Genomic DNA, 19,711 nt, shown 5'->3' on the forward strand with positions numbered 1-19,711 from the left:
TTTCTTTGGTTGTTATTAACATCTGGTGAAAATTCCAAGTCAACAGCACCTGAAATATGATTTCTGAGAAAAATGGTAACTGTTCAATACTTATTTCCCCCACTGTCTATATATATTTCCTCAAACGGTTTAACTTGTTGGGTTTTACAGTACAGTTGGTATATATATAGTTTAAGTATAAGTTTTTGTATCATAATTTACTACACCAATACAGGCTACACTGTAAAAATTGCTGGGTTCAACACAATTGATTTGTGTTGGGACAACATGAAGGAATTAAGTTAACTTATTAGTTTTTACAAGTGGATTGTAGTGGATTGAGCATAAAACAATCAAGTTGTAACGAAAAAAACTCAAGAACTTGGTTGTTTCAGCTCATATTTGATAAGTAGTTTAAACAAACATCAATTTTTTTGAGTGAATATATAATTCCAAACTACTAAAATGCCAATAAAAACAAAACTTTTTCAAACTTTTCCAAATCAAGAAGCGTTGAAGAAAAGATCAAGGTCCCATAATGCAAATCAAAACCCTAAATAAACAAAAAGAATCACAAAATATGGAAAACTCGTAATTTACAGATATTTGTTACAGTGTAGGAATGACTGCTTCCATTCCTCTTTCTCCAAACACTCACCACCAGCGTTCCACATCCATGTGTGTGTGCAGCCACTGCAGATAATTAGCCACCCGCGTGTACACTCCATACACCCTCTGACTGCCACACTCCTCCGGCCCGCCCCAGGACACCAACCCATGAGCCACCCACCTCCCACTGCGTCCGTCCTGAGTGACAAACGCCCCTCCGCTGTCCCCCAAACAGGTGTCCTGACCTCCCTCGTAAAACCCAGCGCAGAACATATTACCAGTGATATTATAGTTAACAGATCTCGACGCATAACTGGCTTCACATTCGTCCTGCGAAACCACCGGAAGCTTCACATATTGGAGAAGCTCGGAAACTGAACTGGAATCAGATGTTAAACCACTGCTAGAGGCTGAAGCGTTGGCTGCGTTGATGCCCCAACCGGCTACAATACCCAAAGTGTTAGGAGTTAAGACTTGACTGTCTAAACCAGGTCTTGGTAAACAAACAGGTCGTACTAACGCAGACAGTACCACCTCCTGGTTAAGTTTAACTAAAGCAATGTCGTTGTTATAATTCTGAGGGTCAAACTGAGGATGGAGAACGATTTTTTCCACAGATCGGTTGGTGGCTAACTGTTTTTGGCGGACATCGGTGAGGCCTAAGTGCACTTGGATGTGTTCAGGATCGACCGGGACGACGGAAAGGTCGCGGCGGTGAGATCTGAGGACGTGAGCGGCTGTGAGGATCCAAAGTGGGGAGAGAAGAGCCCCGCTGCCGAACCAGCGAACCACAGGCACACGGTACACATCCTCCACTGAGAGAAGAACCTGCCAGGGGAACAGACCCGGAGATGCTGATCTGCCGCCTACAATTCGCTTCTGATGGGCAGGGAAGGGCTGGGACTGCTCACCACATGCTCAAACACACACACAGAGACATATGACTGTTAACATGGACATGCACAGCAACACCTGATTGATTTATTAATATAAATACACAATGGAATAACATAAATAAAACAGTACTCCATACTAATAATGAAGAAAAAAATGCTCCTAACTGCTAAAATTACATATGTACACACAAATTATTATTCAAAATATTTTTAGATAATAAGAACTGCTTGACAGAAAAAGCTGCTCTGCTGTGTGCTTTAATGAAGAGACATTTTAGGACAGATTATTCGTATTATTATTAAATAATTCTTTTAAATGGCGTGTTACAAATCAGGGTGTGTACTAGACTAGATATATATACAGTATATATATATATATATATATATATATATATATATATATATATATATATATATATATATATATATATATATATATATATATATATATATATATATATACTGGTCTGTGCATTAGTGGAAAAAGCTTATTTTTAATTATCAATAAGCAGTCATTTTGAGAAAAATATTTAATATTATATGCATTTCATATAGCATACGGTCAAAAGTTTGGGGTCAGTAGGATTTTTAAATGTTTTAAAATAAGCTGTTCACCAAGGCTGCATTTATTTCATCATAAATACAGTATAAATTGTAAAATTGGGAAATGTTATTGTACTATAAAATAACTGTTCAAAAGTAGCTTACAATTTAATTTAATAATTTATTCCAGTGATTTTAAAGATGAATTTTCAGTTTCATTACACCTTCTTTGGAGTCACATGATCTTTCAGAAATCAAGCTAATAATAATAATAATAATAATAATAATAATAATAATAATAATAATAATAATAATAATAATAATAATAATAATAATAATAATAATCATCATCATCATCATCATCATCATCATAATAATAATAATAATAAAAGTATTATTATTGATGGTAATAGCAATAAAAGCAATAATGACTGGAGCAATAATTTCATTTGAAACTACAGGGTGGGCCATTTATATGGATACACCTTCATAAAATGGGAATGGTTGGTGATATTAACGTCCTGTATGTGGCACATTAGTATTTGTGAGGGGGCTTGTAAATAACTCATGAAAGAATAAAGTTACGTTAAAACCAAGCACAACATTGTTTTTCTTGTGAAATTCCCAATAAGTCTATTAATGTGTATCCATATAAATGGCCCACCCTGTATATACATTTTAATAAATATTTAACATTTTTGTTTTTACATCTAATAAATGTCACCTTGATGTACAGAATAATTTTCTTAGTAAAAAAAAACAAGAATAAACAAAAACTGACCACAAACTCTTGACCTGTAGTGTATATAATAGTTATCTAAATATAGCAACGTAAATATACTAATAAGTATATCTAAATATAGTAATACATAGTAGTTTTTAATCTTTATTTGATCAAAATTAAACAGAAAGGGTGTCAAATTGTGAAATAATTTTAATATTATTTAATATTTTATTAGAATCAGTGTCACATGATTCCCCAAAGCCATTTGATCTATGTTGAAATAGATATTTATTATTTTTGTCAAAATTATGATTTATGTTTAATATGATTTCATCATATAGTTTTTTTTTTTTCCAGGATATTCTGGTAAAGCTAAAGTTTTAAAGAACAAAACTTTTCTTTACAAAATAAAGGTAATTTTGTATTAATCAACATATTTCTACACATTATATGAATATTAGATATTTTATGTAAAACAATATAATGAATATGTAACATTTTCAATAATCTAAACAAACTTTAAGTGAACAAAATGATATGGTCACACTTGTTTGTTGAATTTAAGTTACATTGCAACTAATTCTCATTAGATTATAAGTAGACTGTTAGGTTAGAGTTAGTGTAAGTTGACATGCACTTGCAAAGTTTCTTATAGTCAGTTAAATGTCTGTTGAAGGAGCAATATCAACATATATAAAGCAGACAGTCTACTAATACTCAAATGGACCATCAAAATAAAGTTTTACCAATAATATATCTGTATACAACTTACAAACACGATTCCTTTCAAACATGATATATCTAAAAATGACTGTTCTTTCATTTAAGTGAGTCAGTTTGAACAACTCACTTTACTGACTGAATCAGATTCAAACCCCCAACCCTGTACGAGCTTGATCCTTCTTTGTGAATCTTTCAGATTGACTCATTAAAAATAATAATCAAATTTCTTGTGATCAGAATGTTACACTTCACACTGTGTTCACTTATTGTGACAGTCTGAAGAATCCAATGCCAATGAATAGTTTTTAAATTACCTTTCATATATTTAATATTCAAAATATTATGTTTAGAGTTACCAAGAGGAGTGCTTGCAAGTGGCGTAGGAGATTCAGGACTGGCAGGCCTGCTCAAGTTTCCTTCAATAACTCCTACCATAAATACATAAACAGAGACAGATACTAGTCATGTAGGTTAGTGCTACTGTAAGTATTCATGTCAACAATAGAAACTGTGAACTAACAATATATAAACATAACAGAGCCTCATATAAACAGTGATGGGAACAATGGTGTTATAAATAAAACCATTACTAACGTAACGTACTAAGTAATCCAATAAATTATTGTTTGCCCCGTTACAACACCGTTATCATTACTGACAATACCATACAGCATCAGTAAGAGAGAGCATGGACATACAAATATACCAAGATTCAAACATTAAACAAGTTGAAATGTACAGTATCTTATGTAATCACCAAAATCTGTGTTTTAACCATGGAAAGATGTTAATGTTATTTTTTTTTTATAATGCTGTAATATTTAAGCTCTATTTTTGTTACATTTTCTAAGAAACTTTGATGGCCAGTTGAGGTAAATATTAAAAGTTCTAAATCATCTGTTATGTTTTATTGTTCCACTATAGAGATAGATTTGATAGATTGTCCCACAGCAATATTAACATATAATCGTGTAGAATGATGTATTATAATAATTTCTTCAATTTAGTGTCCATTTTATTTAACATGAAGTTGAGATTTTTCTTTTAAAAACACAAAAGTTACATTCCCTGGTAAATCATTATGAGCATTCAAAAATCACCTTTAAAGTTGTCCAAATAAAGTTCTTAATGCATATCATTAATAAAAAAAATCAGTTTTTATACATTTATAGTAGGACATTTATAAAAATATCTTCATGGAACATCTTAATATTCTCACGATTTTTGGCATAAAATTTTTACCAAAAAATGTGTTTTTGGCTATTCCTACAAACATATCCATTCAACTTCAGACTGGTTTTGTGGTTCAGGGGCACAAATATAGATTAGTTGAACCTTTGTTAAACATCCTAATTAGTTACTTTTATAATGATGCAACTCAGTTACTATTTGTGAGAAGTAACTAGTAAAAACTCACTAAATCAAATAGTTAAGTGGTCCAGTAAGCTAACTGGGGTGTCACTAGCTGATCTAGAGGCTGTGTACACCAAGCAGCTAAAGAGAATCACAAATTCAATTTTAAGTGACACTGCACATCCCCTACACTCAGAATTTCAGCTCCTTCCTTCTGGTCGCAGGTTTCTAGTATTAAGCTGTAGAACGGAACGATACAAAAATAGTTTCATACCAGCAGCCATTAGATATTTAAATAAGGCATAGACTAAAGCAGAGGTATTTCGGTGACCTGTATATTTTAGATCGTTTTAAACATTTATTGGGGGGGGAGGGGACACTTGAAGTGATTATTAATTTACACTTTTATAAGTGTTTTTATGTTTTATGTCCTAATGTTTATTTGTTGTTGTTACTGTGCGAGTTCCTTTGTGTGGCACTGTTGTGAGATGAGGACTCTTGACTGCAAACCAAATCTACCTTCGGGTATAAATAAAGTAAACTAACCTATCCTAACCTAACTATTATTACTTTTTAAAGGTGCAGTGTGCAAGTTTGACACTCAGTGGTTGAACTAGGTATTACATTCCTGGATCAAAACAAATGCAAGCGCAGGTTGCCAGATTGAGGAGCGAGTCTGACTTAAGTCGTGTTCTAAATTAAAGCAACGGCACCCGATAGAAGAAATATTTCCCATATTAAAATGAGGTTTTGTTCTGACCAACACCTCGAATTGATATTTTAGAAATGGCTTCTATTTTTTGCAGCTGAACAACAGAAAACTGACAATGATCACCTCAGGTGCTTTATTCAGTGTTAAATGCTGATAATGTGAGTTTGAATGCCATTTCACATGGCATTTATTGTAATTGTACTATTGAAAGCAGTACAAAACCGTTGCAAGCAATTTATTTGTGTTGAATTTAAACAAACAAATAAAATTGAATAATATGTAACTTAATTTGTTTGTTTAAATTCCACCCAAATTAATTGTTTACAACCACTTAACATAAAAATGTTTAGTAAATCCAAGGAATCATCTTTGAATAATTTTTTTCAGAGTAGGTATGATTGTTTGTTGTCATAACGCTGTCAAAAGTCAAAACTGACAGCTGGAGCTACGTGGTTAAGTATGTTAGCCACACCACAAAACCTCAACCAGAGGTAATCTGAGAATTTCAATAAAAACAAACGGGAAGTGCATGTTCAGATTTCAATTTTAGATTACAAGGGCAAAACTTTTTTGTTCAACACAAAACTAGCAATGTGTGCTGACAAAATCAATAAGGTTAGTTTTGATTTCATGTGTACTTTAAGGGATTCTCAGGTAACACACCTTACCTGGCAGACAGGAGGGTAGCGGCGTCCCGTCATCACTCAGCCATATCCCACTCTTGTTACAGGTGTATGTGTCTGTAAAATCGTAAGAGTCCAGACTGTTTAATTGGACTTGACATCAGTGCATCAGTGACTGACAAATAAAAACTCACTGTTGACAGCAGAGTCTCTGCAGCTGTACTGGATTTGGGCTCCAAACACAGTGCTGTTGTCAGAGTTCACAAAAACAACCTCAGCCAGAAGTTCATCTACTGGACCACAGTCAACCTCTACAGGAGAAGATGAGAAAGAAATTGAATTAAAAAGCCTTGTTTTTGGATTTCATTAGTAAATATTTTGGTATGATTCATATATCTATTTTATTACTTTTTACTTTATGAATAATAACAATGATATTAAAATGTTCATTCAATATTACATAATATGATTGTAACTTTTGAAAATTTACGCAGAAGTAACGTTTACTCTGGAATTGCTAGTAAATGTCACAGCAATTGCAAAAGAAACAGTAAACGACCCATTGATTCCTGTTGAAATTATAATTGCTTGTAAATGCACACTAGAAAAAATCCAAAAGAAAAAAGGCTGTTTGTCATTGTATGAATTAACTATTAGGATATGAATTATTAGGAATTATGAGGTGAAAATCACATGACTCACTAAATGTAATGAATTTTAGTAAACCACTTAAATGTGATTGGTGAATTTTACAGAAGGGCATGCATAATGTTGGAGGATTCTTGATGGAAGAGATTAGATTTGATGAACAATTGAAGTATTTAAATAGTGGATATCACAATCATACCAAAAGTGTCCACTCTTCCACTTGAGTTGTCCATTTCCAACAGCTTGAGCAGTTTGTAGTCAGTCCTGTCTGAAAGTCTAAGTGCATTTACTGTATGTGTGTGTACTTCTGTCTCAAAATAAAGCCAAATATTGAAAGGCATGTGTGTGTGTTCACTAGATCATTTCAGCACAGAACTTATTAATGAAAAACCATTAATGACCAGTAGATGGAAACCTTCTACTTAAAACCCTTTCACTTTCTGAAAAAAGCACAATCATGTTTAGTATTTAACTTAATTTATGATATATATGGTTCCTTTTTAAACAATTATTAATTGGTTTATTGCATAAACATACAGTCAAATTTCTTTATGTTACTGTATATATATATATATATATATATATTTCCATTTCTCAATGAATATATTTTGGTGCATTTAAACAAAACAGATTTATTAAACAGATATATTTTTTAAAATAATTTTTTAGTCACCAAACATATTTAGAAATTGAAAGATAATACTATTAAATTCAAGCAAAATATTGCTTCTCTTGGCTTTTCCTCTTTTTAAATTATGTATTTAATAGTTTCTATAAAATATACATTTGGGTGTACTAGTTTTTGAAACATTATCGCAAGTTACTTTGTTAGATAAGCTCCAGATTTGGCTTCAGTACTAATTTATACTATACTATACTATACTATACTATACTATACTATATGTATATGTATATGTATATGTATATATATATATATATATATATATATATATATATATATATATATATATATATATATATATATATATATATATATATATATATATATATATATATATATATATATATATATATATATATATATACACCCCTGAATTAACAGCCCCTTTATTTTTTCGCCAATTTCTGTTTAGCGGAAAGAAGATTTTTTTCAACACATTTCTAAACGTAATAGTTTTAATAACTCATGTCTAATAACTGATTTATTTTATCTTTGCTATGATGACAGTAAATAATATGTTATAGGTATTATTTACCTATATACAGCTTAAAGTGACATTTAAAGGCTTAACTAGGTTAATTAGATTAACTAGGCAGGTTAGGGTACCTAGGCAAGTTATTATATAGGCAAGTTATTATATAATGATGGTTTGTTCTGTAGACTATTGAAAAAATATATAGCTTAAAAGGGCTAATAATTTTGACCTGAAAATGTATTTTAAAAAATTAAAAGCTGCTTTTCTAGCCGAAATAAAACTAATAAGAAGAAAAGAGTATTAACAGACATACTGTGAAATATTCCTTGCATTGGTAAACATAATTTGGGAAATATTTAAAAAAGAAAAAAAATTCAAAGGGTGTTTAATATTTCTGATTTCAACAGTACATACATTATAAGCATGACCTTCATAGCAAGTGTTATCAAAAATCTTACTCTACAGTTGGCAAAAAGTGAATTTTATTGACATTTTTAGGATTTTTTATAATGAATAATAAATAATGTGTATATATATATATAAATAAACCCATAGCTGAAAAAGTGTTGGAAGCTCATTAATTCATTTTTGCTAAAAAATGTACATCAACCCAGAAAATATATTGTTTGATATATTGACTAAATCAGTCATAAGTGTGAATAAAATAAAACTAATAAACATGCTTTCTATTGATGCATGGTTTGTTGTGATAGGACAATATTTATTCAAGATACAACTAATGAAATATCTGGAATCTGAGAATTCAAAAATCATATTTAAATATTTTTCAAATTAAGTTCTTAGCAAAGTGTATCTCTAATAAAAATGTTTAAAAAATGTTTTAATATATTTACAGGAGGAAATTTACAAAATTTCTTAATGGAACATCTAATATTCTGATTAATTTTGTTACAATAAAAAAAACAAAAAAAAAAAACAATTATGATTCCCACAAAAACACCCATTCAACTTAAGACTAGTTTTGTGGTCCAGGGGCACAAATATAGATATAAAAATCACTTTGTTAAACTTTTCAACATCAAAAGCTGTTGATATAAAGATCAAGCTTCCATAAGGTGAAATATGAAATAAATAAACACAATTTTAGTGTGACCTGATGCTTTAAAACAAAATAAAAACTTGAGATTTGGTCCTCAAAAACATTTGCTTTTGCTTAGTATTATTATAAAAGCCAGTATAACGTCACTATTATTTGATGAATGAAAGCGTTCAAAGTACAAAACTTGAAAACAGAACTTTTTTGTAACAATTTAATTGCTTTACTAAAAAATTTGATCAACCTCTGCCCCCAATAAATATCTTAATAACCCCAACATTGTCAAATGGCAATGAATATATCAAGTTCTACATCCATGCTGCACCATGAGCGCCGTAGTTGCCAGTCCCTTTAAAGATTTAACTCAGTATCTGATTGGTTAAAATGCTCAGCGGAGAACGACTCCTCCTTTGAGATTCCTTCTCTGGTGGCAGCAAAGAGAATTAGAATAAGAAAACAGAGAGAAAGGGCAAGTGAGGAAAAAAAAAACAAGACAGATGGAAAACAGAACTATCTCTGTTAAAAGACTCACTTTTACACAGCGGGATGCCACTGCTCCATTTCCCATCCCTCAGACACTCGATCTGATAGTGCTCAAATTCTTCATCACCCTGTAAGAGAGACTGCGACCGTCAGTGTGTGATGTAAAACAGCGCTGATTTATCTCAATCTTGCAGCGGTCGCTGGCTTTATCAGCGCAAATGAATGGTGACCTTCGCCTAACCTGTCTCAGCAAGTATCCGGGGTCACAGGTCAGAGTAATGTGATCTCGAAAGATGTAAATAGGCTGCAGAGGCTCTAGTTGTCCATTGAGGGGCGGCGTTGGAGGAGAGCATTCAGGACCTGAAGACGGCAACATATTCAAACATGTTCATTTCTGGAACAGTAGCCTGGTTTACACCTGATATTTAAAGAGATAGTTCACCAAATATGAAAGTTCTGTATTCATTTGCTTCTTTCTTCTGATGAACACAAAAGTAGATATTTGGAAGAATGTTGAAGGAAGTTTTTATTCTTTCCATGAATGTCAATGGTTACAGGTTTTCAACATTCTTCAAATTATCCCCTTTTGTGTTCAACAGAAAAAAGAAACTCATAAAGGTATGGAAGCAAGAGTTTTGAATTTATTGCCATATCAGCTTCTCTAGCTATTTCATAGCAAAACCATGGATCAAATTTACAACATTTTATAAATATCATGTTTCTATAATATAAAATATATCAAAATAAAAAGAGCAATAAATAAGACATAAGATAAAAATATAAAAAGCGTTTTTTTTAAGGTTTACTTTCAACAAAAAGCATTCAGGTTTAAAAATATTTCCTTTAAAAGGAACCTATTTTGGCCCTTTTTCAAGATTTAATATAAGTCTTTTGTGTCTGCAGAATGTGTCTGTAAAGTTTCAGCTCAAAACACCCATCACATTATTAATTATACCTTTTTAAATCTGGCAAATTTGAGCTGTTATCACATTGTAGCTGTTTTTGTTGCCTGTACATTTAATGCAAATGAGCTGGTTCTCCTCGCCCACCATTCCTATACGTGCGTGTTAGAACCATAGCCCTCACGTAGATAAACAGCACAGTGACAGACAAGAATGAAGCAGATCTCCCATACTACATTAAGAACTTGATAACCCAACAGATATTTGTTATATTGGTTGTGGAGTTAATTCAAGCCTTTCTGCAAAGATGAGTCTCACACAATCTCGCTATAAAGCTGGCTCACATACACACAGACACATTTAGCTTTGCACTGTTTTTGCACAGTAAATGTGACGGGAGACATGTTAATATCCACTGCTGTATGGATATGCATTATGTTACTGTACAAAATAAACCTGTTTTAATGTCCACAAACTGGGATTGAAGCATCTTCGATTATAATTGTACTGACACCATGCGGCTGTGGTGTTGAATTATGCAGCGATTTTACTGTCTTTATTACAAACATGCACTGTTTTAAAAATGTTGTAAAACTCATTCTTGATCACATTTGATGATTGATGATCACAGAGAGCTGAACAGATGTTTTAATCCCAGTAGCTTTGCGCACGTCCTGTCTTGGGGATATGATTAAAAGTGTTACTAAAGAGGCATGTTAATATGCGTCTGTCACTCAATTCGGTGGACGGGAAAACGTTGCGGTGAGCCTAAAAATGGCAGGGATTTTTTTAAGTCTTAAAGTTTCTTTAAAGTCTACCAGATAAAAATCGTTGTCTGATAACATTTAAAATAGGACAATCCAAAATGTTTTAACACTTTGGTTTCTGTTGCAATATTTACAATTAGGGGGAACTTTTCTTAAGCGTGAGTAAATATGTATTTGTAGGTGAACTGCCGTATCCCTTTAAGATGAACAGAAGTGGCTACAAGATGCTTTTCATTGCATGTTTATTAGAATCAAAGGTCCTGTTAAGTGCTTAGAAATGTGCAGTTTTATTTGATGTTTGACGTAATCTCAACTGAAACTTGAATACAGGGTGGAACTTATAGTTGCTCCTCCCTTTTTAAGAAAAAAACAGTAGTTTTTCTCAAGCACCTCAAATTGAAAAGCAAATGAGAAGCTTTTGAAGGATTTTAGAGAGAATTTGATTGCTCAAGATTTGATGAGAAGCTGAAGCACGAGGTGACGTGAAAAAAAAAATTGTTGATCCATTTAGGCGAAAGTGACAAACTGCAAGCTTTGGATGTTTATATAAGTTTTATATCTTCTATTTTTGAATTTTGGACAAAATAATATTCTTAAAACAAACATACTGATACTAACATCTAAAAAACTTCATTTTAATTTCATGGGACCTTTAACAAATTACTTTGAGCATGAATAACCCCAAAATCTTGAGATGAGTTCTTCCACATCATATTATAGATACATACTGAATACTACTGTACTGTAAGAAATACAAAGAGAATATGAATAAAAGAAATGGTGTACTTAAAAGTTTGTGATGCTAATGTTGCCTTAAGAAACCAAGCGCAACCATATTTCATAATGGAAAACATTAAACGCACAGAGCAAAATGTACTGTTTCACTCAGTTTGGAAGTACAGTGCACATATAAAACATAGAAGTCATGGGTGGAAAATGGTAGATAGAACATTCTTATTTCTAGATCAGAATCTAGATTTATACCCATGTATAGATTCTTATTTCTAGGTCTCGTTTCCACCTGATATTTTTATTTTCATTCAAACACATGTGATCACAACATGCATTTGAATACCATGTTTTGGCAGGTGGAAATGGTAATTAGTCTCGTCTGACCAGCTGTGATTGGATAATTGAAAAAAAGCATATTAAATGTCAAGTAGAAACACAGTCAAACAGTACAAAACATAATTAACCCACTTCTGTTTTAAAGACTTCTGAATGAACAATGTTTGGGCGTGGTGAATTTCTAACCTGTAGAGGTGTAAGTGAGTTTCCAGCCGAGATTCTCTCCGGAGTTGTCACTGTGAAACAGGATGTTGACGATGTTACTTCCTGTATGAATTTTCCCAGGTGACTGCTCACCACAAAATGGACCAAACTCTTTCTCTCCTGTTTGAATCTGTGGATAAAGCATTGAAAAACATCATGCGCTTTAATTATTTTAATTGGCAATGCACATATTTATTTTTTCCCTAAAACTATGGGGAAAATGTCAGGAAATTTGATCCAATTTCAACGTCAGGAAAAAAAAATAAAAGACTTTAAAAAGGTTTATTTCACTCCAATATGACAGTGGACACACTATAACTACAGTTCTGTCCAAACTACTTACAAAAGATGATTTTCATCATAGGTGCCCTTTAATTTAGTGCAAATATTTAGGATAATGCTTTTCTTTAGAGATGTATATATATATATATATATATATATATATATATATATATATATATATATATATATATATATATATATATATATATATATATATATATATATATATATATATGTATGTATGTATGTATGTATATAAATATATGTGGCATTATATAACAATAAGCTATATTAAATTATATGATCTGATCTATAAGCTATCTGTAACTCTTTATTATGAAATGATCAAATGCCATTAAATGTACAGTAGTAGTAGTTTATGTACCAAAAATCATTGTCATGTGTATTTAGAACAATAATTCACCATCATTCAGTAGTGTCACCACAAACTACTTATTAATTGTCTATTTATTTCTTTATATTTGCCACGATCATTTAAGGTTGTACCCTTACGTTAATAACACGTTGTAAATCATTTAAATTATAATAAAAATGTAATATATTTTTATATATTTAATAAGTATGACAAGAATATCGTTTCGTTTTTAAATAAATCTCTGTGCCACACTTAATCATGATGGAACATTTTTTCACATATTTTTACAAAGCATATTATCAAATATTATTGTCATATTTTAAGACATAATTGCATGCTTTATCAAATACATTAAAATAGAGTCTCGTTTGCAATTAATATATTTTTAGTGTATGTAAAAAAAAATCACTGTCCGTTTATTTTGATGCTGTCTCGTTTTTGACTTACAGTTGAAGTCAAAATTATTAGCCCTCGTATTTCAAATATTTCCCAAATGATGTTTAACAGAGCAAGGGATTTTTCACAGTATTTCCAATAATATTTTTTCTTCTGAAGAAAGTCTTATTAGTTTTATTTCAGCTAGAATAAAACCAGTTTTAAATTTTTTAAACACCATTTTAAGGTCAATATTATTAGCCCCTTTAAGCAAGCGAATTTCTACAGAACACTGAGTAACACTTTATAATAACTACACACTATGATGCATCTTCTAAGCATTAGCAAATAGTGAATTCTTTATCTGTTAAGCATTAACTCTACATTAATAGACGCTAGTAAGCAGTTAATAAATACGGCTACAAATGCTGTATTCTTGACTTATACGCATGTTTATAATGTGCTTAATAATTGTATTTTCATACTTTGTTACTTATTAATTGTTCATTCAATTTAGTATTGCATTATTTACAAATCCTTTGTATTTAAGAGTAGTTGGTGGCTTTAAGAATCATTCAGAATGAGTTAGAAAATGATTAATAAACTATTCAAATCAACATTTATATATTTTATTATTTAGGCATTTAGTAATGGTTACTATGTATGTTAATAAACGCTTTATTAACTCAACTTCATCCAGTTTTGTGACCTAATCTAAAGTGAGGACTATGTATGCTTTATAAATCTATAATTAATGGCAATTAAAGGCTTAGTATGAAATGAACAATTAATGTTTGCAATCTTATCAAAAAAAAAATACAATTACTGTAACTTTAAACACTGCAGAATAACAGAAGTGTCAAAATATAGGAATAATTACAATTAAATAAAATTGAATAAAACAACATTATATTAATTAAACAATGTATTATGATACAACATTTTAAAAGCTATTTTAGTGAAGTTTAAACTGTACAGTAATTTTATTTTACATAAGATTGCGGATTTATTTTTCATTTGATACAGTTTCATTTGTGTATCTTCACATGAATAGAAATAAATAAAGTTATTTATATTCCTTTTTTCCTGTTTAGAATAGAACTGGGCCTTTAATTGTCATTTATAGGGATTTATAAAGCATAAACAGTCCTCACTTTAGATTAGATCACAAAACTGGATGAAGTTGACTTAATAAAGCATTAACATACTATTAACATACTATTAGTATATGTCTGAATAATAAGATTTATAAATGTTAGTTTGAATAGTTTATTAATCGTTTACTTGTGCATTCTGAATTATCTCAAAATAGCACCAACTACTCTTAAATAACTAGTTTGTTATGTGCTTTTAAGTAAAGAATACAGTATTTGTACTGTAGCTGTATTTAAAACTGCTTACTAACATCTATTAATGTAGCATTAATACTTAACAGATAATGAATGAACTATTTGCTAAAGCTTAATAAATGATTCATCCAGAGTAGTTACTGTAGTGTTACCAAAACCAGTTATACAATGATTTGCCTAATTACTCTAACTTGCCTATAAATAACCTACATTAAATTGAATACTAGTATCTTGAAAAATATCTAGTGAATATTATGTACTGTCATCATGGCAAAGGTAAAGAAATCAGTTATTAGAAATCAGTTATTAAAGTTATTATGTTTAGAAATGTGCTAAAAAAATATCCAGGGGGCTAATAATTCAGACTTCAACTGTATATTCAAATATTCATAAAATAAATACACAAATGTTCACAGGAATGCTGTAGGAATCTTACTTTGATAAAGTCATAGGGGCAGGAGACCTCAGGGTGGTCTTCGATATCAAACGTGTCATCAAACTCCAGACTGACTTGAAAACCTTCCTCAAGCTCAATGCTATACTTGCACTCGGAGCTTTTGGGGTACGCTTTTGGGAAATCAGCACTGGTTATTTCTCCAGAGCGCTCCGTGTACACATTCTTATTGCACTCCACTGCAATTACAAACACAGGCTTTTATGTTTCAGCATCATTCGGCATCCAAAGCAAAAATGTTCATGAGCAGCAATCATAAAATGACAAAACACCAAGTGTATCTACACTAAAATGGCTTTTAAAATCCCTCAGAAATAAGAATTAAACAATTACATTGACATGCATGTAAGCTTCAGAGCTTGCAACTGTTCTAATCAAGTGTTTGAAGTTCATCTACAACTCACTGACCACCACAATGTAAATATTTAGCTGCTGGTGCTTGGCTACAATCAGTAGAGGAGAGGGCAAAGGCCGGATATAAAACAGACACACATTAACTAACACTACAACCTATTACAGCAACATCTCCAAACATTATACAAACATGCTAATTTTAATTAGTTGAAATACGCAACACTGTAAGGAATCTAAAGCGCTGCTTTTTAATAAGGAATTCCAGCAACTAATCCTAGATAATCCAATGGTATGAGATTTACTGCGAATATCTATGCAATTCAAAGCAAATTCCTGACTGCTTGGTTTTCATATGTGTAAATAAGCAAATATAAAAAAGTGATATCTAAAACAGTTATACACATGAAGACAACATAAAAACTGTTATTTAATAGCTGCTTGTAGCTTGTGACTTGTAATTTTCCAATTATTTACGCTTTTTAAATAAAATTATAAGGCTTAATTCTCTGCTCTGACATCTTGTGATGTTGAAAACATAAACAATGTGGCTTAAAGTTACTTATATTAACATTATTAGAAGTTTATACAATATATTATCTGTGTTCATGCAAGTACAGCTACTTTTTCTGCCATTTTACTGATTTCTATAAATACTGTACATAATTTCCTATTAAAATAACTACCAAATATGTCAATAAAAGCCTTTTTTTTATATAAATTCTCAACATCAAAAGTTGTTAAAGCAGGGGTCAAGTTTCCATACGTTTTCTGTCATTTGAAAGCATAAATAAACAGAAAACAACTGTGAATTATGGGTGTTTGGCAACTGTTGATAAATATAAAAGCAGTTTTTAATAGTGCATAAACAAACACATACACTCAAAAGGAATGATCTTTCTAGTTGTGACGTGAACTTAACTGACTAATTAACATTTTCAGGGGTATTAGGAGAATTAAAGGATTTGTTTCATCAAGCCACATACAGTATAAACAATGTTTAAACTCTGCCATTGTTTGGCAGCTAAGCAGAAAAAGAAATGGGTCAAACCTCTGTTCTAGTGACCTGCAAAATGCTATTTGGTCAGTAGTTCAGTCATTTGCAGGATATTTACTCATGTAGGTGTGCAACAGATCATGGTTTGGATCATATTATTATTCCTCAGTCAAAGATAGGATAATTTATTCAGATCAGCCAAAAATAAATAATAATAATACATATATTAATAAATATTATTCAAATATAAAATAATAATATTGAGTGACAAGGTGGCTCAGTGGTTAGCACTGTCGCCTCACAGCAAGATTCGAGTTCCGGCTGGGTCAGTTGGCATTTCAATGTGGAGTTTGCATGTTGTGTGTGTGTTGGCGTGGGTTTCCTCTGGGTGCTCCGGTTTCCCCTAAAAGTCCAAAGACATGAGCTATAGGTGAATAGAAATAAATTAAATTGGCTGTTGTGTATTTGTGCGACTGAGTGTGTATGGATTTTTCCCAGTACTGGGTTGCAGCCGGAAGTGCATCTGCTGTGTAAAACATATGCTGGATAAGTTGGCGGTTCAGACCACTGTGGAGACCCCTGATATATAAAGGGACTAACTGAGGGAAAACGAATGAATGAATGAATAATAATAATAATAATAATTTAATTTTATAATAATAAATATTTTATAACAATAATATTATATTATATAATATTTATATTATATTTTATATAATAATATAAATATTTAATAATAATAATAATAAGATTAAAATATAATAACAACAATAATAATAATAATATTAGTAATAATAATAATAATAATAATAATAATAATAATAATAATAATAATAATAATAATAATAATAATAATAATAATAATACAAAAAACTTAAAACTGTAAAATAAATCCCAACATAAATGTAAACAATATAAGTAATAAAATATATAAATACTACCTAGATTATACTGAATAAATCAAATATGGATTAATTCTCATTAAAATTACAAAAAATTCTAAAAATCAAGAGCAGTGTGTGATCTTTTGCTGTTTAAGACCAAATGCACGGATCAAATGTACTGATACACATTCACAACTTGTTTTGGGCGCTTATCCAAAATGTAATTCTGGCCCAAACCCAAACAATTTCAGAGAACTCAGTTCACTATTTGGGCACAACATGAGGGATCTCTGTATTCTAAAAATTAAATCCTCTTTTGCATCTATTTTTAAAATCACTTGCAACTTTCAGTGATACAGACAAAGTCCAAAATCCGCTAAACCCAGAGCATGGAGCATGCAAGTAGAGAAAATCTCACAATTTTGGGGCTCTAGGAATGTCATTAATTTCTGTGATCCTCAAACGCTACCTTTGCAAGTTCTGTTGTCGGAATGAAGCAGGAATCCAAAACGACAGGAACAGTAAAAGCCACCAATGTAGTTATGGCAGAAATGATCACAGACAAGATCTTCATCATTTCTGTCTCTACATTCATCTACATCTGCAGAAAGATGAAATAAAGGGAAATGTCTGTCAGAAACCGGAACCCAAACATGATTTTGTTAATCGAAACACTCACCAGTCGCACTGAAGTGGGCCTCAAATCCAAAGTAACGTTCTTCATTGGAGAAGTCTGAACGGAAAGCCACACTGAGCACATTTCCTGGAGACGTGATGATATCAGATGCAGGAACCCGTTCTGTGTCTGTATTTTCTCTTCCACAAAACATGGCCAGTTCCTCAATGTCTGAATATACCTGTGTGAAAACAAATTACAGTAATAATGATCCCTGATTCTGATTCTGTATAGTTAATACACTGTAAAAAAGGTTGGAACAACATGAAGGAAACAAGTTAACATATTAGTTTGACAAATTTAAGTGGATTGAACATAAACAATTAAGTTACACCCCCCCCCCCCCCCCACTCAAGCATTGTGTTGTTTCAGCTCATTTTAAATAAGTAGTTTGAATAAACGGTAAACATAATTTGAATGAACATGTGTAATGTAACAATATACTTGTTATATGTATTCTTCTTGACATTCATTAAGAAATTATAATAAAAATGAAAGACAATTTCCACAAAAACAATTCTAAAGGATCATATGAGAATGAAGATTTATTGATTCAGAATATTATAGTTTTTATTGTATATGTCATGATCACCAATGACCCAGGCTTGCAGATCGCTGGATGCACCATCACCCGGACTACAATTCTGTCGCCTTATGAACTACAAATCCTGTCATGCACCTCACACACACCTGTTACCGGAACTCAGATGATTAAACAAACACACAGCTGGCTGATTACATGAACTATTTGTACAGCTCACAAACACTTTGCTGAGTCTTGCTGGTTAATCCCTGTAACATTACAAAGCGTTTCCTGTATCTTTATGTATTTCTTGACCCCTGCCTTGTTTCCTTGTTTTTGTTGTTTGCCACCTGTATTGACCTTATTGCCTGTGACCTCGACTACACTTCTAGATTACCCTCTATTTACCTGTTTGCTCTTGTGATTGACCCTTGCGTGTCTCACGTTTCTAAATAAAGCTGCATGTGTATCCTTACTCCGTTGTCAACTAACTTCCTGGTTACAGTATCATACAAATCCAGCTTTAGTGCGCATAACATACTTCTAAATATTTTTGAATATACTTATTTAGCTAAAATTGACAAAACTTATACTTAATATCAGTATTTTTGCATTTGCTAACCAAAATAATATATTTTGACATGTATAACGAATATCATAATATCTAATATATTATTGCAGGCAATATTTTTTCCCTTGTGTAACACAAATTACAGGCAAAATGATCCCATTGAGTCTATGAGCCCTATCATATACTCGGCGCAATGTGGCGCAAGGCGCAACGCAATTGTTGCTAGCTAGTTTCAGCTCGGCGCAAAAGTCGTTTTGAAGTTTTGTGCCACGCTGTTTCAATAGCAAATGCATTTGCGCTCATATGTGCGCCCATAGGCGTTCTGGTCTAAAAAAGAAGGCGTGTTGAGGTGCATTGCTGGCGCGTTGCTATTTTGAGAAACTTTAATAGACTGTTCTATAGACCAGAACAAAGCCGGTCTATTG

The 19,711-nt window shown here is 31.7% G+C and overlaps 1 protein-coding gene across 3 annotated transcripts in view; it reads right to left on the minus strand.

Annotated features, from left to right (window-relative positions):
• Positions 1 to 19,711, minus strand: part of masp1 (MBL associated serine protease 1) — a 28,037-nt gene continuing 8,326 nt past the window's right edge. Inside the window, exons 3-12 of one of the 3 annotated variants that reach the window (XM_056474447.1) lie at positions 18,196 to 18,373; positions 17,986 to 18,117; positions 15,267 to 15,463; positions 12,431 to 12,578; positions 9,749 to 9,867; positions 9,557 to 9,635; positions 6,357 to 6,473; positions 6,208 to 6,279; positions 3,831 to 3,902; positions 1 to 1,505 (exon numbers count right to left, since the gene is read on the minus strand). In XM_056474447.1, the coding sequence (XP_056330422.1) occupies positions 634 to 1,505; positions 3,831 to 3,902; positions 6,208 to 6,279; positions 6,357 to 6,473; positions 9,557 to 9,635; positions 9,749 to 9,867; positions 12,431 to 12,578; positions 15,267 to 15,463; positions 17,986 to 18,117; positions 18,196 to 18,373 (1,986 nt within the window). In that variant the 3' untranslated portion in view covers positions 1 to 633. Of the gene's footprint in view, positions 1,506 to 3,830; positions 3,903 to 6,202; positions 6,280 to 6,356; positions 6,474 to 9,172; positions 9,449 to 9,556; positions 9,636 to 9,748; positions 9,868 to 12,430; positions 12,579 to 15,266; positions 15,464 to 17,985; positions 18,118 to 18,195; positions 18,374 to 19,711 lie in introns of those variants that run through there. The other 2 variants (XR_008838968.1, XM_056474448.1) reach the window with 2 other exon arrangements.

The sequence above is a fragment of the Danio aesculapii genome, chromosome 15, assembly GCF_903798145.1.
Source record: "Danio aesculapii chromosome 15, fDanAes4.1, whole genome shotgun sequence".
NCBI lineage: Eukaryota > Metazoa > Chordata > Actinopteri > Cypriniformes > Danionidae > Danio > Danio aesculapii.